General features: G+C 40.1%; 1 protein-coding gene across 1 annotated transcript in view; it reads right to left on the reverse strand.

Moving 5' to 3' along the window:
* Window positions 1–11,492: 11,492 nt before the first annotated feature.
* LOC124286283 (solute carrier organic anion transporter family member 5A1-like) overlaps window positions 11,493–26,321 on the reverse strand; it is a 45,633-nt gene continuing 30,804 nt past the window's right edge. Inside the window, exons 5-12 of the mRNA XM_046722637.1 lie at window positions 23,238–23,355; window positions 21,390–21,573; window positions 20,944–21,137; window positions 20,346–20,410; window positions 18,750–18,878; window positions 18,505–18,605; window positions 16,132–17,179; window positions 11,493–15,138 (exon numbers count right to left, since the gene is read on the reverse strand). Of these exons, the coding sequence (XP_046578593.1) occupies window positions 16,988–17,179; window positions 18,505–18,605; window positions 18,750–18,878; window positions 20,346–20,410; window positions 20,944–21,137; window positions 21,390–21,573; window positions 23,238–23,355 (983 nt within the window). The 3' untranslated portion in view covers window positions 11,493–15,138; window positions 16,132–16,987. The remainder of the gene's footprint in view (window positions 15,139–16,131; window positions 17,180–18,504; window positions 18,606–18,749; window positions 18,879–20,345; window positions 20,411–20,943; window positions 21,138–21,389; window positions 21,574–23,237; window positions 23,356–26,321) is intronic.

The raw sequence follows: 26,321 nt of genomic DNA on the forward strand, positions 1-26,321 counted from the left end.
ACCTGTAATCAACACTGTCACATGTCCTGGCAGGTGTGATGTACATGTATTGTAACAGTGACACATGTATGGTCACACCTGTAATCAACACTGTCACATGTCCTGGCAGGTGTGATGTACATGTATTGTAACAGTGACACATGTATGGTCACACCTGTAATCAACACTTGTCACATGTCCTGGCAGGTGTGATGTACATGTATTGTAACAGTGACACATGTATGGTCACACCTGTAATCAACACTGTCACATGTCCTGGCAGGTGTGATGTACATGTATTGTAACAGTGACACAGGTGTGACCATACATGTAATCAACACTTGTCACATGTCCTGGCAGGTGTGATGTACATGCAGTGTAACAGTGACACATGTATGGTCACACCTGTAATCAACACTGTCACATGTCCTGGCAGGTGTGATGTACATGTATTGTAACAGTGACACATGTATGGTCACACCTGTAATCAACACTGTCACATGTCCTGGCAGGTGTGATGTACATGCATTGTAACAGTGACACATGTATGGTCACACCTGTAATCAACACTGTCACATGTCCTGGCAGGTGTGATGTACATGCAGTGTAACAGTGACACATGTATGGTCACACCTGTAATCAACACTGTCACATGTCCTGGCAGGTGTGATGTACATGTATTGTAACAGTGACACATGTATGGTCACACCTGTAATCAACACTGTCACATGTCCTGGCAGGTGTGATGTACATGTATTGTAACAGTGACACATGTATGGTCACACCTGTAATCAACACATGTATGGTTGTCACATGTCCTGGCAGGTGTGATGTACATGTATTGAAACAGTGACACATGTATGGTCACACCTGTAATCAACACTGTCACATGTCCTGGCAGGTGTGATGTACATGTATTGTAACAGTGACACATGTATGGTCACACCTGTAATCAACACTGTCACATGTCCTGGCAGGTGTGATGTACATGTATTGTAACAGTGACACATGTATGGTCACACCTGTAATCAACACTGTCACATGTCCTGGCAGGTGTGATGTACATGTATTGTTGACACATGTATGGTAACAGTGACACATGTATGGTCACACCTGTAATCAACACTGTCACATGTCCTGGCAGGTGTGATGTACATGCAGTGTAACAGTGACACATGTATGGTCACACCTGTAATCAACACTTGTCACATGTCCTGGCAGGTGTGATGTACATGCAGTGTAACAGTGACACATGTATGGTCACACCTGTAATCAACACTGTCACATGTCCTGGCAGGTGTGATGTACATGTATTGTAACAGTGACACATGTATGGTCACACCTGTAATCAACACTGTCACATGTCCTGGCAGGTGTGATGTACATGCAGTGTAACAGTGACACATGTATGGTCACACCTGTAATCAACACTGTCACATGTCCTGGCAGGTGCTTCCAGCCTTGTGGGGGCTGACCAATACATATCCTTAGTTGTACACCTCATATTCCTAGGTTTATTTTCCTAGAAGTGGTGCAAGTGTTTTTGTTTGTTACCTGAGTGACCAAGAGGGATTTGGTTATTTCACAATGTGATTAATTGTATTAACAATATGGATATTTTAAATACTTTTCTAATATTGTTGGTAAAATCTCAGTGATTGCTAAATCAGTGAAAAATGCTGTCATAGTTACCAGTGATGATTTAACCCTGTGGTCATTTAGTTTGTTATATGGACTGTTGGTATTTTTGTCAGATTGATTTTTGTGGAATGTATATTTTCCTGTTAATTTATGCTTTTATGATTGATTAATTCATTTGGAAACCCTGTTTGCTGTTTTATTAACAGAGAAACAAGAAAAATACAACAGCAGCATTTTAAACAAAACTGTTATGGCTGGGAAGGTGTTTACCATATCGTTAATATTACTATAGTGAGTGATGGTCCTTCATGGAGCCATCAGTGGTGGTCCTTCATGGAGCCTGCAGTGATGGTCCTTCATGGAGCCTGCAGTGATGGTCCATCATGGAGCCTGCAGTGATGGTCCTTCATGGAGCCTGCAGTGGTGGTCCTTCATGGAGCCTGCAGTGATGGTCCTTCATGGAGCCTGCAGTGATGGTCCTTCATGGAGCCTGCAGTGGTGGTCTTTCATGGAGCCTGCAGTGGTGGTCCCTCATGGAGCCAGCAGTGGTGGTCCTTCATGGAGCCAGCAGTGGTGGTCCTTCATGGAGTCTGCAGTGGTGGTCCTTCATGGAGCCTGCAGTAATGGTCCTTCATGGAGCCTGCAGTGATGGTCCTTCATGGAGCCTGCTGTGATGGTCCTTCATGGAGCCTGCAGTGGTGGTCCATCATGGAGCCTGCAGTGATGGTCCTTCATGGAGCCTGCAGTGATGGTGGTCCTTTCATGGAGCCTGCAGTGGTGGTCCATCATGGAGCAGTGGTGGTCCTTCATGGAGCCTGCAGTGGTGGTCCTTCATGGAGCCAGCAGTGGTGGTCCTTCATGGAGCCTGCAGTGATGGTCCTTCATGGAGCCTGCAGTGATGGTCCTTCATGGAGCCTGCAGTGGTGGTCCTTCATGGAGCCTGCAGTGATGGTCCCTCATGGAGCCTGCAGTGATGGTCCTTCATGGGGCCTTCATGGAGCCTGCAGTGATGGTCCTTCATGGAGCCAGCAGTGGTGGTCTATTATCAGGATGTAAGCCTTGCAAAAGGAGATAAGTGTAGTTGTTATTTTATATTTTAGTACATTTAATAGACTCAAAGATCTCAGCTTTGTGTTTGTATTTAAAAGTGTTTGTTTTGTATCTTGATCCAGTACAAACCTAATTAAGAAGAAGTTCAGTATTTAATAATACAATAATCGTAAAATGGGTTGTTTGGGTTTTGCTATTTTTATGTAAGTGTCTTTTCCAAAGTGATTATTAATGTAGGAATAACTGTGGACTATTGACTTTGAAAGTCACTTGTGATTGGTCGCACTGAACATATGTTTCACATGACTAGGAAGTCAGGAAGCACCGCCCTGAGAGGCTCAGTCAGTCGTGTTTGTAGATGTATCTCAAGAGAGTAGCAAGCTCAGGTGTGCCAACAAATGTATTTTATAGATTGTTCAAGAGGAAGATGACTGGTTTGTCTTGAAATCCTTTCATGGGAAGATCATATTTTTGTATTTGTGACTGACGTGTTGCATTGTCTTGCCATGCAGTTTGAACACGACTCAACCCCAGTAATGATTGATACTGAGTGCCCTTGATTATCATGTATTCCTACTAACCAGTATTGGTATTTAATGTAGCGAACTACCATGTTTTAGTTTGTATTTTATCAACACAGTAATAATGTCATCTTTATTCTGTTGTCAGAGTCATATTTTTAGCATTTTTAGATCATTCAGCAAACCATTTTTAAGTCTGAAATTGTGTTTACAGTGTGATCTACCTCCAGTATAAATCCATTGATAGTTTAACGGCTATGTTGACACACAAATGCATTTTGTTTGAATTAGGTTTGTGATTTCCTTTGCCACATGGGTACAATGAGTGAAGCCCATTTCTGGTGTCCCCCGTCGTGATATTGCTGGAATATTGCTAAAAGCGGCGTAAAACCAAACTCAGTCAGTCAGTGATTTCCTTTGTTTTACATTCTCTCTCAAATACTGTACTGTTCCATCTTAATAGTTTAAAGATCAACACGAATGCATAAGTGGGTCCAAGTGCTATAACTGTATGAGGCATGGTACAATAGTTGTAGTGGTAGGATTGCTTTGTTCAGGTGGGGACGGGAGTAACAGGTGCCCTTGTTCATGTGCTCTTGAATTGATGGATATGTGTTGAAATTTACACTACCAATTAAACATACCATCCCCATTACGAGCCTGGAAAGAATTGGATAATGGTGTGCTAAATCTGAGCCTGTATATGAATGGGTGGGTGTGTGTACAATGCTTCAGGGGTATTATAGCGCTAATGGAATTATATCAAAATGCTCTTCCTTAACATCAAACCTTTTCCTGGTTCCAACTCGGTCACAAATTCTTGTGGCAACCTGGCAACAATTAGTTGTTATTTTTCTGCATATGGTGAAATGGTGGCTTAAGGGACATGAACTCTTTCTTGTTGCTCCTCTGTTTAAAACATTGAACAGTGAACATTCTAAAATATAATGATAGGTGTTGCTATAAGAGGGATTTGTGCATACTATGGCTGTTGCTGTTTGAGAGAAGCAGCCAGCATGTAACATTGTTGCTGTCAAAGACAGGGTAGTGCCTGTGCATTGCTACATTGTTGCTGTTTGAGAGAAGCAGCCAGCATGTAACATTGTGGCTGTCAAAGACAGGGTAGTGCCTGTGCATAGCTACATTGTTGCTGTTTGAGAGAAGCAGCCAGCATGTAACATTGTGGCTGTCAAAGACAGGGTAGTGCCTGTGCATAGCTACATTGTTGCTGTTTGAGAGAAGCAGCCAGCATGTAACATTGTGGCAGTCAAAGACAGGGTAGTGCCTGTGCATAGCTACACTGTTGCTGTTTTAAAGAAGCAGCAAGCAAGTAATATTGTTTCTGTTTGAAATGGGGGGAGTGTTTGCTGTAGGAGTCCCTGAATGGATGTTGTAAATGCGGTTGCCATGGTTGTGATAATTAGCAACCTTGTTCATGTCAATGCTCAGGTTTGATTATAGCATATTATGAGTGTCAAATCATGTAGGTTGTGGTTGCTGAGTGGTTTGTGTCAAGTACTGGTGGATGTTGAGGGTGCATCTGCAGTTGTACGATAAAGTTGTTGGGACAGAATAATGTCGGGATCAGGTACTTAAAGAGTGTTGAATGTGATGTCACCAATCAAAACTTTAACTTGGCATTTTTAAACTTGGGTTTAATACTTTCCTTAATTCCATGAAGCGAGTTTTTACAACAAAGACAAGGTGTCTTGTATGGTTTACATACTGGTATATGGATTACAGTAAATATCCAAATATGTGTCAGTGTTTCTTATACAGGTATGCTTATCACATGTTGACATAATCATAGTCTTCTATTATTTATATATCAACTTATCTAGTTACAAGAATGAGTTAATAAGGGAGCAACAGTTTGATTTCTGTTTTGGTTTTTGTGTTTTGTTTTGGGAAGGGAGGTTTTATGTAAAAGAAAATATAGTTAAAGTCCCTTTAACTGAATTGATTTTGTATGTGCCATATTCTTACAAACTTGTATCAAAAAGCAGTTATACATTTATAGTATTTTTTTTCAAAGAAATGCTTATGTACATAGGAAACATTATTCAAGCTCCCTATCATTCCCCCATAATACTTACCTCAAACCATGAAAAATCAAATAGCTGTTCTCTGAATCTTAACCACTCTGTATAAGACAAGTTGTCAGTCTTGACCACAGTGTCTATAGTTAGTTCCAGTTTGTGCTGTATGTGGAAGTGAAGTTGGAAGAGAGAGGGACAGTGTGGAATCTGCATCTATTCGGGGGCAACTTATACCCAAATGATGTTATTGTATGCTTATTTGTCCATGTTAACATTCACTGTTTGCAAACATGATTTTATGTTCAGTTGCAGTCTATCCTTGTTTCCCTAGTTGTCTGTGTACTTCTTGCTCTCTGAACAGAATAACATAATTCAGCAAACACAAATGAAAATAAACTAACATGAATATGTCTGTGTTCACTACTTTTTCAAAATGCTTATTATTTGCTGATTATCACTGCACTCAATATACATTATGTCATCTATATGGGCACAGTCTTGGGTCCAATAAATGATATAATGAACAACATGGTGGAGTGAGTGAGTTTAGTTTTATGTAGCTTTTAGCAAGATTTCAGCAATACCACGGCAGTTACTTACTTATCCCTGTTACGCCCATCAGCATGTAGGACAGCAACAAAGGATCGCCACTCTTTTCTGTTCTGGGCTTGGTGCTGTATTGTACCCCAAGTGTGTTTTAGGGTCTTCACTCTCTACTGTTAACCGCCTCCGTGGTGTAGTGGTTAGAGCGTCCGCCCGGAGAGCGGAAGGTCGCGGGTTCGATCCCCGACCGCGTCATACCAAAAGACGTTTAAATAAGGTACTTGTTGGTCCCTGCCTGGTGCTCGGCATTAATGGGTACAACGAGGACTAGTCGGCTCGGAGTGTATAATGTGTCTGAGTGGGGTATTCATGCTTCACTGTGGCATGGTATCTCAGTGGGCTAGCACTATAAAACCAGCTTAAGTCTGGGCTAGTACAAGCAGCCGCACATACACATACACACACATGCACGTCGTCATATGAGCGAAATATTCTCAAGCACGACGTTAAACTCAATTTCACCTCACCTCACCTCCAGACTCGATTATTTACAGACCGCCGCCATACAGCTGGAATATTGCTGAGTGCAGCGTAAAACTAAACTCACTCACTCTTTCCTGTGTGGACAATAACTTATCACCATCCAGTTTCACAATGATATGAAATATATCATTATCCGAAGCAAATATTAACTTGAGTAGATCTTCATACTTGTGGGAATTCCAGGTTAGAATTTGCGAGTTTGGTGTAGCAATGCTGTCATCAGTTTTCCAGTCACCGGTATATCACAGCGTGTCTGATAGCCAGCAACCTATGCTGGTTTTAAGAGATGCATGGGGCAGTCAGGCACAGTGGGTTGTGAAAGGTAGAGCAGATGTAGGCTAGTGCACGTTCATTGCATGACGATGAAATTGATTCCGTGTGTAGCTGCACACGCCTTGCTCATAAGACTCTCATGTCGGTGTAGCAAGTCGCACTACACTTGATCGCAGACAACCTGGGGCCCCTTCGCTAACAATGGCAAGCCAGTGGGCGGCACTCATACATGCTAATTCGGGTCAATTGTCAGGTCGGTGCTCAACTTATCCTTGTTTGCCAGTAGGTAGTTGACAGTTACTGTTGAAAACATATTGTCTAGTGTGATGACAGCTGATAAGCCACTTATGTACTAGAGGCAGTTGTCTTTGAAATATTAACAATGATAACAATTGTTTCGTATTCCATGATCCCCTACTTCTTTTGATGAGCATATATGCACAGTTGAGGTAAAAACATTCACAGCACTTCCAGAAACTATCATGTTTATTGCAACAACTGACCTGATACAAGGTAACATCACATAGGTTCACATTCATGGCAGTCATACCGACTACTTCAACAAATGAACTGTAAGAGCACTGTATTAGAAATCTGCCACTGAGAAAAAGATAATTATACAACTCAAAACAAGTTAAAGAAAACCCACAACTGGATGGCAATCCTCACCAACTGGGACAGATCATTTGAAAACCTTCCAGGTATCTTTACCCTCTTCTGAGTCGTACAGTCAATTTGAACATACTCTCTCTAATCCACCAATTAAACAAACTGATTTGAATAAATATTAATTAAACTGGTGAACCCACTATCCACTGAACACTCCAAGGAAGATTTGAGTGAGTGAGTGAGTGAGTGCCGCACTCAACAATATTCCAGCTATATGGCAACGGTCTGCAAATAATCGAGTCTGGACCAGACAATCCAGTAATCAACAGCATGAGCATCGAACCGATGACGTGTCAACCAAGTCAGCTAGCCTGACCACCCGATTCCATTAATCGCCTCTTACGACAAGCAAAGGAAAGGAAGATTTGAAGTAAAGCAAGAAGCCATGTCCTATACAGTTCACTCTAACACCTACAAGTACATCTTCTTGTCAGTTGATTCACTACAATCATTTTCTTACGAACCTAACATGTCTAAAATAACCGCCATGTGCTATTAGTGAAACATGGCAACTGCAACATCTAACAATTCCCATGTTTCTGCAAGTTGACTGTCTACAGGTAATGTTTTAAAGAAAATCCTGGTAAACAGATGGGGAAATGGAATCACCAGTAAACCAAAAATACTGTCTCACTGATGATGTTTAACTATCATACACATCAATATTTTTGTGATAAGCTTGCATTTGGCAGAAAAACACATTTTTCAGATTCTAATCTATCGCTATGTCAAGAATCCTTGAACAAAAACAGCCATGCCTAATATTGAAACAGATGTACTGTACAACTGTTTACAAACACGGGGGTATGACTTTATTAAGTGGACATGGTGGCTACGAGGTAATAATATTCTAGAGTGGAAGAGTTATCTCCCTTATACAAAAAATTGCAGTCCCTTATGAGAGCAGTATGGCAATATAGGGGCAAATCTAGAATTTCACAGGTGACAGGGCTTCTTCAAATTTTTTAAAACAACACTAACATCATCTGACCTGCTCAAACTAGAAAAATACAAAATACAATGGCATACTTGCATGCATCAACAGACATTCTGGGGTCGTCCCTGTGAAACGTATGAAATATTTTGACACATAATTTAGGAAACAAAATCTACTTATCCAACAAACTCATTGTTATATCATTCAAAAAGCTTTCGGCCAAAGCTACTTGACTGCATCAGCTTTAAGTTTCAGAGATTGAAACTTTCCTACAAGAACCATCATCTCCTTACTGACAGCGTTAACAGTCAACTGCTCTTACAGTGACAGACACGACATGTTTACTCTGCAGACATCCACACGTGACTACATATGGCAAGGCACGCACTGGCAAAAACACATACATATTCCTCACAGGATACTAACTACAGCTTCCGTGTACACATCAAACATGTCATAACATGTGTTGGTACCGACAGCATTTCAAATATACAACCGACTTGTACATAACTGCGTCTGTCCAGACTAGCATGGACAGTTGGTTGGGATCATACTGGTGCAATGGTGTATATCGTAGACATATACTACGCAAAATATGTTAAGGATCACTTGATTTTGTTCACTTCTGCAATATGAAAGAATCAGGTGATCCTAAACTTTTTTTGAGTAATATTGATGCCATTGGTGAGGTATATATATAATAGGCTGGTGTCATATACTTGTATTGTTCATATATGAAGGGTGTATACAAATAAATATGTAGTGTCTAAGACAGTGTCAAGAGGAAGGTGTCACACATTTTTTAAAAAGTCTCCATTATAAAGAAAATTCTTAAAATTGTGACAAGGACATGTTTGTAAATACTACTTGCAACAGCAGATGCATCGATAGAACCCAAACAAATAGGTGCAAATATTCTAGAAAACTGTTCGTGTGTACAGATTTGATTCTGTTACAAATCTTCACAAAGTCCATGAATACCAAGTACTATAATTCCTCCATTAAGGTCTTGGTACCTTGATTACTTTAGGACTGGACCATAAGGGCATAAGCGCTTGATTCTGATATGTTTATATATCAGAGTCAAGCGCCTATGCATAAGGGATCACTTGTAATTTATGGCTAGTGGGGTGATGACGATTTTAAGGAGGGGTCACCCATTTTGTTCTGGGGAGGCAGGGGGGTCTTCAATTTTGTACACATGTACATCTACATGAAAATATTTAAAAATTGTGCTTAAAAATAATGGAAAGGGGGCATTGATTTTGTAGATGACATGCAGGAGGGGGGGTCACTTACTTTGTACATATATTTACGTGGGGGAGGGGGTCATTCACATTGTACATGCTTCTCCATAAAAATCATCATCACCACATGCATACACACCAGCTTATCATAAATTATAAATGTTCCATAATACTGCTTTGCCAAAGTCATTATAATCAAATTACCAGGGAAAACAATTGTCATCTATTCAAACCTTAGTGCCCAGTTTTTAAAACCTTAACCCCAGACTCGGCCCTTAAGGAAGGAAATACAGAACCTGGGATGAACCAGTTCCAAATGTTTTGAAGAAGTCAGTGGAAAAGGAAACATAAACACACTTACTTTCTGGAAAGGGCACATCCGCCATGTGACAAGACCATGGCCAGAGTACACACCCCTCTTCAAATACACCCACCATGTGACTAGATCATGAGAGTACAAAACTCGCAACAAGTACACCCACCATGTGACTAGATCATAATGAGAGTCAACACCCTCTACAAGTACACCCATCATGTGACTAGATAATGGCTGCATATACACCCTCCACAAATACACACACCCCCACCTCCCCCAACAAGATCTTGTCTAAATCATACATAGAATACACATCCATCGGCAACAAGTACATCCACCATATGACTAGAGTACACCCTCTACAAGTACATCCACCATATGACTAGAGTACACCCTCTACAAGTACATCCATTATGTGAAAAGATCATGGCTAGAGTACATCTCCTCTAAAAGTACATCCACCATGTGACTAGATCATGGCCTGAGTACACACCCTCTACAAGTACACCAACCACTTGACTAGATCATGGCTAGAGTACCCTCTCTACAAGTACACCAACCATGTGACTAGAGTGCACACCAAGTAACAGGTCCTGTACAGATGGGAGTATAAGAGCGGCAATATCACTGCTGATCTACAACATACATCCGTTCATAAAGTTGTGTAAATATGTGTGTATATAGAAATTATCTTCAATACATATATAAGTAAATAATGATATCTTCCAATATCTGGCGGGATATGCAGGATATTTGACATTGTAAATGACGTACATTGGCATATGATATGTACAAAAAATGATATACCAGGACTGCTTGATATTATCGGTTAAACGGACATTTTCAATTTTCTTTTTAAACTGTATCAATAAACAATCAGCCATTTGTCCATGATAATATTTCTGGAAAGATAGAACACTTTCATAAATGCCTGTCCTAGATCTAATATCTCCTCATCTCTAAGTTGGTTCGCAGTCATCAACACCTGAGTTGTCTCTCTTTCATACTTTCCAAAATGCTCATATAGCTATTTACACGTCTGTATCATAGCAAAGGTAAACGTATATACATGGCAGGAAGTATGAGGACAGGACCTGCTCGTGGCAACAGTCTGTGTCATTCCCAGGCATGGCGGTCGTAGCCTGTGTGATTTGTCCTGAACAAACTGGACTCCATGTTGTGTACATCCGCCATGGCCGTAAAATGATAATGGCAGCGACATAGCAGTAACACTTGGACTTTGTATAACTATCATCGACAGGTTTCAGATCTTAGCACTGTCTAGGTCAGAGACTGTCCATTCAACCAAACATTCTTTCAAGTTATGAGGACCTCATTCTTCAATGTCCTGCAACAAAAGTAATTATTTTGTTTGACAACAATTTGTATCCATCCCTCATTTATGGGGACAACCCCATTCTTCAATGTAGCAAGCAAAAAATATATTTTGTTTGGCATATTGTATCCATCCCTCTCCATATCCAATCACAGCCCAAAACAAACCGTACATTACATGGACACCCAGTTTGGTCAGATATTGATAGTGTGTTGAGGTTACGAGGCTCTCACCAATCTAAATTCTCAAAATGTTGAAAGAGTGAGTGAGTGATTTGGTTTTACGCCGCTTTTAGCAATATTGCAGCAATATCATGGCGGGGCAAAATGTTGAAAGAACATCCACAATTAGAAGGATATGTTTTACAACACCCACCAGTCACGACAGATTAATTATAGTCGTGACAACTTTGGGGCTTCTTTAACGTCTTTTTAAATTTATATTAGAAACATCACAGCGTGGACACGAGGTACTGTGTCAGTCGATGGAACGGAACACATGAAATGCTCACTACTCCACTGAATCATGACAGAGTACTGCCATCTTACAAAACAAGCCCTCCTTTATGAGGTGTTCCTGCAGCTTCACAACATGAAGGAGTGTCTCAAGTCCCCTGTTTCCACACTGTGCTCCACTGAATCATGACAGAGTACTGCCATCTTACCAAACAAGCCCTCCTTTATGAGGTGTTCGTGCAGCTTCACAACATGAAGGAGTGTCTCAAGTCCCCTGTTTCCACACTGTGCTCCACTGAATCATGACAGAGTACTGCCATCTTACCAAACAAGCCCTCCTTTATGAGGTGTTCGTGCAGCTTCACAACATGAAGGAGTGTCTCAAGTCCCCTGTTTCCACACTGTGCTCCACTGAATCATGACAGAGTACTGCCATCTTACCAAACAAGCCCTCCTTTATGAGGTGTTCGTGCAGCTTCACAACATGAAGGAGTGTCTCAAGTCCCCTGTTTCCACACTGTGCTCCACTGAATCATGACAGAGTACTGCCATCTTACCAAACAAGCCCTCCTTTATGAGGTGTTCGTGCAGCTTCACAACATGAAGGAGTGTCTCAAGTCCCCTGTTTCCACAATGTGCTCCACTGAAGTTCAAATATCTCCACAAATGACATTAACATATACCTGCATGCAAATTGTCAGTAGCCTGAGAAGTGAAGTAAGGTACTTGGTGAGCTGCCTTCAAAACAGGTCCTACAGCTGTACAGCTTATGTTCATCACGAGTGGTCAAGGTCAGTCAAACTATTCATGAAGAAATAGTAATCAAGAAACAGTACCAAGGACCATTCCTAGTGCCCAGAGAGGCCAAGTTACACCTAACCTTCCCATGTACAAAAGGACTCTCTCCAAATACCAAGACAAACCTATACAAAGACATCTTCCTTTAGTAGTGGGACTCTCAAGGTAGAAAAATGCCTTACCTATATACAAAGATGCTGTCACCATCCACAAAGGCAACGTTCCCATCCATCATGGGGATGTCCTAATATACATAGGTGACATCACCATACAAAAGGCCATTCAAAGACGTACAATCACTCCTTATAGCTTCATGTTAAATGTCTATCCTACTACAACGACAGCCATTTACAACCAGTAAAATAAAACTCTGAGATAGTGCCAGTCTCCTGATTTGCTCTATACAGAAAATAGTGCTGGATGGACAAGTGTGAGGCAGAATATAGTGAGAACTGATAAAAACATAACACCATTTCTCCTTCCAAACCTGCCAGAGAAATCACTCTCCACATCTGCCCTTGGTGAATTTCGATGTCAACTGATTATATACTGCCCAAAAGAAATTAGAGAACACCTGACTCTCCACTATAGTTGTCATGACAGATGAACCATAGTGAGTGAGTGAGTGAATATGGTTTTACGCCGCTTTTAGCAATATTCCAGCAACATCACGGCGGGGGACACCAGAAATGGGCTTCACACATTGTACCCATGTGAGGAATTGAACCCAGACCTTCAGCGTGACGGGCGAACCCCACCGCCCCGGATGAACCATAGTAATGAAAAGATTGGGGTGTTCTGCAACTTACTTTGAGTAGGATAGAATGCTTGAAACAAGGAGAACTACTAATGCAATAATATCAGAATGGTCCCCACATAACATGTTATGAAAAAACAATGAGTGCAATAGTGCCATAATAACATATAACAGACTGAGCTTAAATACTTCGGCCAGGCCAAGCTGATGTTCTTGGTCAATACGCCAACAATCGGGTGGCAAAATAATGTCATTTTTGAAAATCAGGTTTGATGTATTACTTTCCTAAGGATATTTTGAAATAGAACATTTACAAAATACACACAAAATAGGACACACACATGTTCAAAGTGCATATTCCCATTTAAAAAGAAATGATATGGCCCAGCGTTAGTGAGGTAATAGTATGAAGTGTAATATCTCTGGACAACTGATTAACAAAATATATAAAATACATAAAACAAACGGTGCTGTACATAAAAACAAATACACCATAGGAAGTATAGTAACCATGGTAACAGTTTCAATACCCATCACTGATAAGTGTCCTGTAGAAACAACATCAGAACATAAAACTACATTTCAAACTATTAAACGAACAAGTTAAATATATCTCTCGTGACATGGGTTTTGTGAAAAGAAGTACAATATTGTATCTCAAACACATTGAAGCTACCGTGTTCCTGAGGCAAGGCAGATAACTCACTATGAAAGTCCACTGTCCAACCTTGGAGAACTAGGCTGGAATTATGAAGTTACATTTTGGCTGGACTTATGAAGTTACATTTTTGCTGGACTGTAATTATATCCACAGCCCAATTAAATTTGCTAAACAAAATCGACATCCAGTTCATACACATTATGGTAACTGCAGTGCATATTTTGGTCGATTACAGGATTTCCAATGCATGTGAACCACCCCTTTTTTTTATAATTTCCTGTTTTCTTTGTTAATCAAGTTGATGATGCACTTTGTGAGGTAAGTCCTGTATTGTTACAATAAAGGTCTTCATTGTCTACAAAATAATCGCGACTGTTCTCCTCCATTCTATTGTAGCAAATGCAAGTCATATGACAGGTGGAATCCTATTGGTAGATAGGACCAAAGAAGGGACATAACTCATACCAGTCAGTGGTACCACGAAAAGAAATGAAATTCATGCCTAGTGTGACAGGGTTGGAAACAATCTTTACAGTCAGTTAACTTCCTTGACTCGGGGGGCGTCGGGGTAGCCTAGTGGTTAAAGCGTTCGCTCGTCCTGCCGAAGACACGGGTTCGATTCCCCACTTGGGCACAATGTGTGAAGCCCATTTCTGGTGTCCCCCGCCGTGATATTGCTGGGATATTGCTAAAAGCGGCGTAAAACTAAACTCAGTCAGTCGGTCAGACCTTGCCTCGGGCTAATGTAATGCATCCAGCATGTATAATCCCTGGGATTCAGCAATATCAAATATCAAGGCTTTCAGTCTTGAGGACACGAGTGAGAACACACAGTGAACCCGTTCAGCAAATCAAATGTACCGTGTATCATAGAGGCTCTTTACCAATTGAAAGCTAACAGCAAAAAACACTTTATGATTTCATACAGTCTTCACATTGTGCAGGTTTTTATACAACATACACCTCAATAACTGGTTCTTTAACTGCAAACTTGATAAGATCAGTTATAATTAAATACATACCAAAACAAGGATCAGTTGATTCTTTTACATTACTATAGTTGATCTGCCATGGCATGAGATGTAAACTATAGTGAGATGAAAGAACTGGGAACTTTTACTTAATACATATCTTCCACGAAATTTAGATACATTTCAGTGGATAATAGTTTATCATGGATGAACAGTTTGATCATAATACTTGATGAAAAGTATATGTACCTCAGCTTATGTGATCAAATATTTGATTGGTCAGTTTGACGACAATACTTGATAAAATGTATCTGAAAGTTGGTTGATATGGTCAATACATGATGAAAGCATCTGTACCTTTGATGATATGTTCAAAGCCAGTTGATTGGTCAACAGTATAACCTATTAGATGCTTGATTGGCATTTTAGAAGATGATATTTGATGAACATAGAGATTTTTTCTGGGTTACATCTTCTTTTTATTCTCGAGTACAACGTTTCAGGGCTTGTTCTGGCCCCATCATCAGGTAAACTGAACAGTATAAGGGTAATGCTATTTTTGAGGGCATTATCATTTGCAGAAGCCCACGGTCTTCCATTAACTGCCCGACGAAGGAGGGCAGTTGAAAAAGACCGAGGGCTTCTGCAAATGATAATGCCTTCAAAAATAGCATTACCGTTATTATTGCTAAAATACATGGAATTTGTGTTGAAAAGAAAAAGGAAACAATGAAGGAATTTGACTGTAAGTTTACCCAAATCAACTTCTGACGGGGTTGACTGCCCGAATTCAATTACGTCATCGAACAATTCAAGTGACGTCACAACAGAAAGTGACGATATTCGACCAACATGTCAAACTATGTCAGTGTTCGGTTTTGGTCCATCAACAGCCTTAATAGTGCAATTGTTAAGGTTAGCACCAACAAGAAAGCCAATATTACCGCTATTTAAAGCGGGAATTCGGGTTGCTTTGACTTGTTTGACCCAGAATATCTGCCAGTCGAAAGCAAATTAATGTCGAATGAACCGTAAGCCCACGCACCCATTATGACGTCACTTGACAACAAAACTGATAGTGGCCCGTCGTTAAAGTTGAGCGGTCCAATATCATTTGCAGCGGCCCACAAATTTCTGATAATAGGAGGGCCGTTTCATGATAATTCCATGTATTTTAGCTATAATAACTGTTAACCATGTCATCTGTATCTATTGACCACCACATGTATTGCGTCGTCATAGCATTGTGACGTCATAAGCATTGTGACGTCACGGCCAGAGTTAACAGTTACTGTTCAGTTTACCTGATGATGGGGCCAGAACAAGCCCTGAAACGTTGTACTCGAGAATAAAAAGAAGATGTAACCCAGAAAAAATCTCTATGTTCAGTATAACCTATGTTAAACAGTAAAGTGATATTGGGAATATCACTGAACAATAAAAGGTGATATTTACCACTTTGATGAATCCCATATGCACATAAATGGTGCTGACAATATATATCTAGGATCATAATGGGTGCAAATCAGCGGATCCTGGTACACCTAAGGGCCATAAATCTATAAAGTAAATTATAACTTCTGAAACTGCTTGGACACCTATGCCCTTCCAAACAATGTATAACACAAAATAATTTTGGATACATAGAAAAACAACTTTTCTGCAACAAGAACAAAAACAAACACTTACATAAAATAATTTTCCTAATAAAGTTGAACCATTTAAGCACTGGCGCTCAAAGGCATTTCTTCCTCTGTCATACAGTTAGTGTCATAGTAAAATATTGCATACGTCCATGACAATGCCTCCTGTCATGCTGTTTTTCTTCACTTTCCACCTTCCAACCAATCAATACACACAACAACCCCGTTCCTGGTCAGACATGAACATTACATTGTGAGTACTCTAGACTTCAGGGTACTTTTACCTGAATTTATTGGTCTTATTTTTCTCTTTTTTTTTTTCAAAGGTCAGTGTTGATAATTATGACCTGACTGGTAATTTACAGAATTTACTTTGTCTGTAAATGTAAACACATATCTCAGAACATTGTATCTCAGACTGATACACTGGGTGCCAGCACACTGGTGGCGTGTCAAGAGAGGATTGTGGTATTACATATGTACAGTACATCTTCTACATATAACAGTCATTCTGCACGAGACTTATACTATCACGTATCGTTCAGCAAATATGGACAGTCAACATTCTTTTGCATTTCATCATGACTGATGTCCCCAGATCACAAGTATCACAAAACAGATTCCCTCGGGGTGGAACAGGTGAAGACCTCTCGCTGTACCATCACATCACAAGCAGAAGGCTCCGGGTCGTGTGACTCAGTCGCATCGTCAGGGTAGGCCTTGTCCGGCTCCTTCAGTCTTTGTCGGTGATCAAAGTCTAGTTTGTCTATAGAACTCATAGAACTCATGATGTCTTGAACCTGAAACAGGAAGTTCATCGTAACATCCACGCCGCTGCTGCAGAACAACTGACCAATCATGACAATGTGTCCTGGAGGTAGAGACTATTACTTCAAGAGTCAGGGAAAACATGTAAGAATGCATAACTTCAAGCATGAAATCAATCAACAATTGTATGTTCTCTAATGACATCTGCCAAAAATGATAGTCAAAAGAAAAAGATTATATCTTTGTATAACCAGTGGTAGCCATCTTGAAAAATGGTGGCCATCTTGGATTTTTGATTGGCCAACGTTAGTTTCTGAACAGGGAGCCCATGGTGAGTGATCATGCCAATTTTGGTGCTTGTATCACAAAGTGAACGATTCGGACTATTTTGGTCTGTTATCCGCCCTCTTATCAAGGCCCTAACCACACCAGCTGTCAGTTACACTACAGAAATCTTCTTGCTGCTAACAGACTGGTACTTTTCACTATCTCAGTAGAGTGTGAGAAGACCACGCAGACAGTCAATCGTTAGCCATGCTGTCATTATCTATTTGTTTTGTTTAATTAGAAAAAAGATATAAGAGATAAAACTCCAGAAACACTGCAGTTGACTTGATTCATAAGTAAGGGAAATACAAACAGGTTCATGAGTTATGTTCTGTAAATGAAATATTCAAGGATTGGAATATGTTGCACTGTAGCTAAAAAATACAAAACTTTTTAAAGTCATCAGGGCATTAGGTATATATCGTATGCATAAAATAAGGGAGTTTTGATCATCTTAGCGCTAAGAGTGCTTATTGGAGCATGGCCTAGATCAGTCTAAGTCCTCGTTGTGTGACTCTGATGCTGCAAAACCAAGGACCAGATGACCTAAGAAAGGTTCACATGTCTTCTCGACAAGTAATGTGATAATCAGCTTGTTAAAATAGATCTCTAAGCTCTGTAGCTCACCTGAATTATTAAAAAATAATTTCAGTTGGAAGAATGTTTAAATTGAGTGAGTAGTGTCTTATGTCGCTTTTAGCAATATTCCAGAAATATATTGGCGGGGACACAAGAAATGGGCTTCACACATTGCACCCATGTAGGCAATCGAACCCGGGTCTTTGGCGTGACAAGCCAGCACTTTAACCACTAGGCTACCCCACCTAAGAATATTTAAACCCTGTGAAGGTGATGATGACAAATAATGACCAAAATGACTCTTAAGACTGGATTGGATGTTTGAGAGCATATTTCTGAGAAACCATAGGAACAAGAGGAAACCTTCATGAAAACTTACAGCTCCACAGGCATTGTTGTTTCAGGAGACAAGTCAACAGAGCTATAACACTAGTTGTATGTGTGTACTTACCGTCAACTCTGTGCGGGTTTCTGTAAGGCTTCTGTGGCGGAGGAGGAACCAGACACCCGTGAAGAAGAGCAGACCCAAGATCTTCAGCCCAGCACCAATACCTACACATAACACACATCACCTTGAGAAGACAGTTTCGACCAACACAGAGCAATCTGATCACATACTTCAAACGTCAGGTTATGACAGAGAGGCAAGTACTTTAGTGTAAGCCTTCTATGAAGTTAACGTGTGAAACAACTCACCAACGTATTTGTATCTGAACTGCACGATGTCATACAAGAGACACTGCCCATAGTCCCGACATTTCTGTTTCCATAGCAGACATGCAGTGTCGATGGCGTTACCGAACATGATCGGGGCAGGTATATAAGCTGAAATAAACAACATAAATAACATTGATAACTCTGCACTTACGGATCAATAACAGGGATAGAAATACTTTTTTTTCTAAGTGTGCCTTAGGGCACCAGACAAATATTTTAGGTGTGCATTTCAAAAATCAAGTATGCCCACATGTTTTTAGAATAAATAACAATGATGATAATCATTTGAAATTTAGTGTTAAATAAAGAAATGGGTTTATGGGCATTCAAATATATATGGTATTATTCAGTTTGGTAAAAAATAATTGTTTGGGGGATTAAATGACTAAATGTGAGCTATGACTCCAGAAAATTAGGTGTGTCAAAAGGGCACAGAGAACATCTTTTAACCGTGTCATTTCAATATTTACCGTGCCATGGCACACTAATATATGGGGTATTTCGAACCCTAAATAAGGACTTTTATGTTTCATTAGTTGGCTGACAAAATATTTGGCCAATAATTTAACTTTGCTGCTTGGATTAAAATGAAATAAAGACCATTCAATTTCCCAGATAAAGTACTTTGTTTTTTTCAGCTATATAATGGTGAGACTGGATGAGACAATGCATTGTCTGACATCATGAGCACTGATCTACATGGATGGGATACAATGACACACATCAACCATGTCAGTGGGCCTGACCACCTGATCCAGTTATTCAAAAGAACAAATCAAGTCCTCCAAACATTCCCTGTCCAACTTGAGGAGAGTATTGCTATCTAATTTGTCTGTCTATATACAAGAGTAGCTTTTGTTCTATAAAAGCAAAATCATGACAACGTCTTTGGCCATTATCTGAGAATTCTCTTTTCTATAGTTCAATTACAATGTACCAGATGACAACCTGCTTTTTTGTTTGTGCAAAGTCTCAAGGGTGAACAATTAGTTATGAAGATGTGGTCCCAAGAAACACACCACCATAAACAGAGTCAAAGTCAAACTTGTTGCCCGGAAAAAATTTGAAATATTGAAAGCCCTATCAGCACAAAGGACCAGTTGACATATTTTCTGTGTGTTCAAAGTTTCATGAATACCTATCAGTTTTACAGATACATGCATGATTACAGGTAGACATATGATGGACAGTTTCTCTGTCTGCCAACAAGGAGTACTGGCTACACACATATCAGTGTGTCACTTATCAAGATAGGCCTCCCTTTAAATGTTTTTCCATGCACATTGGGTAAAAATTTAAAAATATTCATCCTTTTTCAACTTTCAGAAAATTCAACCTCACAAGTTCACAGAATACCAAAATTGCAACGCAATGTGTGTAAATCATTTCAATTTGAAATTGATCATGAGACAAACTTCTGCCAAGCTGGTACTACAGTAGCATCTAAGAATATCTAAACAGTTACATAATGTTTTCTGTCAGAATTGTACATTATACACTACATCCTTATATGATGTCTGAGTTCTCCCACCACTATATTAGTCCCGACCGGAACTGTTGTTCTTTACCACTTACCAAACAGTCTCATGATAACAAACTGCATTCCGAGGGCAAACGCTCTTTCTTCTTCTCCAACAGACCTTCAGAAATATAGTGAGTGAGTGAGTGAGTTTGGTTTTACGCACTTTTAACAATATTCCAGCAACATCACGGCAGGGGACACCAGAAATGGGCTTCACACAATGTACCCATGTGGGGATTCGAACCCGGGTCTTTGGCGTGACGAGCCAACGCTTTAACCACTAGGCTACCCCACCGCCCCTCAGAAATACAGCAACATGGAACAAAGTTAGTTCTGTCTCAATCAAGCAAACGTTGTTACTGTTATCACTGGACAGATAATGAAAATCCAATCACCAAGAAAACATTGGTGTTCGACATTTAATATTCTTCTTGTCTTTACACACTCTATATTGTCTGCAGTATATACAAATCTATGACCAAGTTTAACTGAATTCAGATTTTTCACAGGCATCTTTTTCAACAACATTTTATCAAATGTAAAAGTAAACGTCATCTGCAAAATAAAACTTGACAACCTAAAAGCAGAGACCACATTTTAAAGTCAAATCAAAGTTAAATGACCTTGACATAACCAGTGAGTGACCCTCACCTTAATGTCACCATCAGCAATGGCATCTGCGTCCCAGACACGCAGAACGTCATGACAACAAGAAGGATGAGGAACGGCAGTATCTTCTCGCATGTGTTCTTGCACGGCCCACTGGTTGCCAGGGGCGACATGATGACCTCGTGGTCAAACTGTACATGGTCTTGGTCCATGATACAGGAACAACCACTGTAGTTCTGGAAACAGCATTACCCACTCAGCTAACACTTGATGTTAAACAAAACTTGAAATCACAAATTGACAATGTTTCCCAAAGTAAGCTAAAACATATGCAACAAATATTTTTACTGCATTCAATAAAAGATACAAGTTCTCACAACAGTACAACTGTTTTAGAGATAATGGCTGAAACTGCTACTAAACATGAAAACATGAACTATTAACTTTACCAGAGACTCAACTGGTGCCAAGGACAAATCACCACTTACAAACATTCTCTCATACTGGTTGTCTTGGTTGTAGAAGCGGTTAGAGCCAGTGCATCCTGCGTGGCAAGGGGAGAAGTAGGTGATGCCGTTGATGCCACAGATTGGTTCCAGGTGGTTCGGAGAGCAGTCACAGTTCTGGTTACAGGACGACGTCAGGTTCGCCTCAAAGATCTTGTGCCCAGTGCTATTCAGGAAAGACAATATTTAACAAATGTACTATTTATTCAACAGTCAGGGTTTTATGTGACGCACAAATGTGGAAAATGGATGCAGAAAATCCAAAATATCCCGTCTGGAGAGATGCACAAAGATACTGAGAATGTACCTTCAGCGCAACAAGTGTAGCTATGAGTGTCTGTTATTTCACCCATCAGTCAAGACCACTGTCAACATGATCACTGATTCATCCCAGGGTCTGTAGTATTTATCTGAACGTACAGTAGACTGCACCATGTCAATACTTCACAGGACCCTCATAGTACCAGCAAGCACCTGTAAAATGATTGTGGTCCCCTGGGCCCCCACTGGTGTAAGTCAAGGTAAAACCTGTACAATAGTGTGATAAACAGAGCAGTAGCATCCCCTGGTGTCAGGCAAGAATGACACAAATAATACTGTGTGCGCCACCTGTTCACCCTGGTCAGAGACCATGACAGGGTACAAGGTAGTTCTACCTTGACATTTTCAACTAATGAATTCAGATTGATCATCCACATGTATTAAATCTGTTGGACCATGATTTTGTCGCTGACTACTTCAACATAAAGGAAAATAGTATTCTGATGCACATCTTTCACAAACCTGCACACCTGACAATTCCAAACATTGGATTTCAAAACATTATTTACAGTGAGAGTGACAATATATTTCACATGGAAAGTTTGAAGAACCAAACATTTTGGGAAAGTGTAATGCAAAACTTTGTAACATCAGTTGACATGGCGCTACTCTATCACTGTGGTGCCATTTCTACTGTGTTAACGCTTATACTTCCAATCTGTAGAATCTTCACACAAACAACAGTGGCATGTAATTTGATCAAAACATTAGTAAGTCTGATTCACCTTTCCCTTAGGATGAATAATGTTTACAGGACAACTACCTACATGACTTCATTGTGTCTTGTTGAAGCGGTTTAGTGATATATGTAGACTGAAATCTCCAGCAATCCTTTCATAAAGTTTGCCCTTTCAACCTACTGAAAATACTAGGCTCATACACGGGTTTGCTGTCTCTTGGTAATTCTGTCAAGGTTGAGAGAGTGAGTGAGTGAGTTAAAATTTATCGTCACATCGGCAATATTTCAGCCATATCGTGACGAGAACAATTAATTGGTACACATAGTAAGTAATATTAAATTATAAAAGCCTGCCTACGAAGGACAGTAAAATAACTAGATTATCACAGAGAATAATTTAAAACTAGTAAGTAAATCTAAAACAGTTTAACTATAGTTGACAATACAATATAAAACCTGGCTATAGATTGCCAACAACTGAAGGTAGATCACCATACTAGGGACCATGGGCAAGGTTGAGTGGAGATATAATTATGTATTTTCAGTTTTAAAATTTCAAGCTTAAATTCAAAATCTACAATTTTCAAATCTGAAACTTCACATTAACACATTCAATTGAAACTTACATGAAATTTACAGGTATCATCAATTCTATGCTCAGAACTGCTAAATTACAAAATAACTTAAGTTTTTAAAAAAATAATTATTTGGTATGTATGATAAATTAAGGAGACATGACCTACTCTGACCCTCAGCTGTCAGTTGGCTGGTCTCTAGACTGCCTTCATTGAACAACCTAGCGTGCCTGTACCTGACCTCACTGCACCTACCTGTTGAAGTATGGGAAAGTGGCTCCTGCTATTTTGCGATTGTCACAGCCGAGGAAGAAGAAGAATGTGAAGCCACAGAGAGCTAGACCATTCAGCACCAAGGTCAACTGGATGGCACCTGCAAGGGAAAGAAACACTGTAGGTCTGCTATACACCACTGTAGGTCATTAAGGTCAGTTGTACACCATTGTAGGTCATTCAGGTCAGTTGTACACCACTGTAGGTCATTCAGGTCAGTTGTACACCACTGTAGGTCATTCAGGTCAGTTGTACACCACTGTAGGTCATTCAGGTCAGTTGTACATCACTGTAGGTCATTCAGGTCAGTTGTACACCACTGTAGGTCATTCAGGTCAGTTGTACACCACTGTAGGTCATTCAGGTCAGTTGTACACCACTGTAGGTCATTCAGGTCAGTTGTACACCACTGTAGGTCATTCAGGTCAGTTGTACACCACTGTAGGTCATTCAGGTCAGTTGTACATCACTGTAGGTCATTCAGGTCAGTTGTACACCACTGTAGGTCATTCAGGTCAGTTGTACACCACTGTAGGTCATTCAGGTCAGTTGTACATCACTGTAGGTCATTCAGGTCAGTTGTACACCACTGTAGGTCATTCAGGTCAGTTGTACACCACTGTAGGTCATTCAGGTCAGTTGTACACCACTGTAGGTCATTCAGGTCAGTTGTACACCACTGTAGGTCATTCAGGTCAGTTGTACACCACTGTAGGTCATTCAGGTCAGTTGTACACCACTGTAGGTCATTCAGGTCAGTTGTACACCACTGTAGGTCATTCAGGTCAGTTGTACACCACTGTAGGTCATTCAGGTCAGTTGTACACCACTGTAGGTCATTCAGGTCAGTTGTACACCACTGTAGGTCATTCAGTTCAGTTGTACACCACTGTAGGTCATTCAGGTCAGTTGTACGCCACTGTAGGTCATTCAGGTCAGCTGTACACCACTGTAGGTCATTCAGGTCAGTTGTACACCACTGTAGGTCATTCAGGTCAGTTGTACACCACTGTAGGTCATTCAGGTCAGTTGTACATCACTGTAGGTCATTCAGGTCTGCTGTACATCACTGTAGGTCATTCAGGTCTGCTGTACATCACTGTAGGTCATTTAGGTCAGTTGTACACCACTGTAGGTCATTCAGGTCAGTTGTACACAACTGTAGGTCATTCAGGTCAGTTGTACATCACTGTAGATCATTCAGGTCTGCTGTACACCACTGTAGGTCATTCAGGTCATGTACACCAGGTCAGGTTGTACACCACTGTAGGTCATTCAGGTCAGTTGTACACCACTGTAGGTCATTCAGGTCTGCTGTACACCACTGTAGGTCATTCAGGTCAGTTGTACACCACTGTAGGTCATTCAGGTCTCCTGTACATCACTGTAGGCCATTCAGGTCTCCTGTACATCACTGTAGGTCATTCAGGTCAGTTGTACACCATTGTAGGTCATTCAGGTCAGCTCAACCCTATTTTAGGTCTTTCAGGTCAGTTGTACACCACTGTAGGTCATTCAGGTCAGCTCAACCCTATTGCAGGTCTTTCAGGTCAAACACTAGTTTTTCCATAATGTAAGTATTAGATATACCCACACTTTCCGAGGTGTGCCGCTCAATACCCTACTGTTTGAGTTGTGTGGCCTCCGGCGTTAGCCGAGGAGACCACACGACTCAAACAGTAAGTATTAAGCTTACACTTACGAAAGTGTGGGTACATCTGACTTATACCTCACTTCTGGTCGGAGATTCACGAGTTTATTATAACACTTTATGTTCTAATTATGACAATTTTTTTATTTCTTTTCCATCTGTTTCATTTATTTTTAGCCCACTGGTTAAGACCCTCAAATGTCCAGCGTCTATAGTCTGTTTGCAGTGAAACCTACCGATCAATTTCACTTTAAACAAAAAGTACTCAAATAAGTGAAATTAAGATTGCGAATCTCATAATTTGACCTTGCCAAATGAACATCTCAGAATTATATTCAACTTAGAATAAAATTTGTTTAACAAATGATCATAGTTTCAAATCAATATTATTGGTTTGTATTACAATTTTAGGGGTAAAGCGCAGTAGTTGGAACAGTGAAAGAAATGCCCGTGCGATGCGTAACAAGCGTTAACTTCTACCAAACCTGCATGTTCTGGGTGTTTCATTTAATGCGCATACCCCATTGTAATACAAACCAATAACAGCTTTGAAACTATGATCGTTTGTTAAACAACTTTTATCCTAAGCTGAATATAATTCTGAGATTTAAATGTTCAATAGGCAAGGTAAAATTATGGGAATTTGCAATCTTAGTTTCACTTTATTTGATTTACATTTTTAAAGTGATATTCATCGATGCGTTTTAAGCTGCAAACAGACTATAAGCAGTCGATTGCACGGGCATGCACGGGCTTGCACGATTTCCACGATTTTAAACACCAGTTCGGTGAGAATGACTTCAAGTAGCCCTAAATGCAGCGCAATATTACTGATAATTGACATGTGTATGAGCAGACCAATGCGCATCGTTCTCTGACTTCGCATGTGGCATAGAAAACATTTGGAAGATCACCGCGTTAGTTAAGCCATGGATGCTGAAGAGTGGACAGAGGATTTTCTTTCTCAATATGACAGTTCGTTAGCGTCACATTTCGACCTGGATGATAAGGAAGATTTTGAAACAATCGAAATCTCAGTGTGAGTCCATTGAAATAAAATTATATTTAGCCGTTTGTTGTGTCTTTATTGTATACCCTAGTGAAAAGTGTAGGTGTATCATTGATACACCTACACTTTTGAAAATTAATACCGGTCAATACACCTACACTTTTAACAAAGGAAACCATGGCAACGAGACCGGAAGTGGGGTATAATTCATTAAAACCTGTTATGCCATGAACTTAGCTTCATTGTCATAGCATTGCATTCTATATCTTGACTTGTTAGATAATCCGTAAAATACAGAATTTATTTTGCTGCATTTTTTCATTATACCTTGATTTGTTTTCATCCAAAATGACCCAATAACCACATATAAATGAAACTGATCAATTTTTTCGATTCCTATTTTCTA

This window comes from Haliotis rubra, unplaced genomic scaffold (genome assembly GCF_003918875.1).
Source record: "Haliotis rubra isolate DU_JTF1 unplaced genomic scaffold, ASM391887v1 Scf38, whole genome shotgun sequence".
Lineage (NCBI taxonomy): Eukaryota > Metazoa > Mollusca > Gastropoda > Lepetellida > Haliotidae > Haliotis > Haliotis rubra.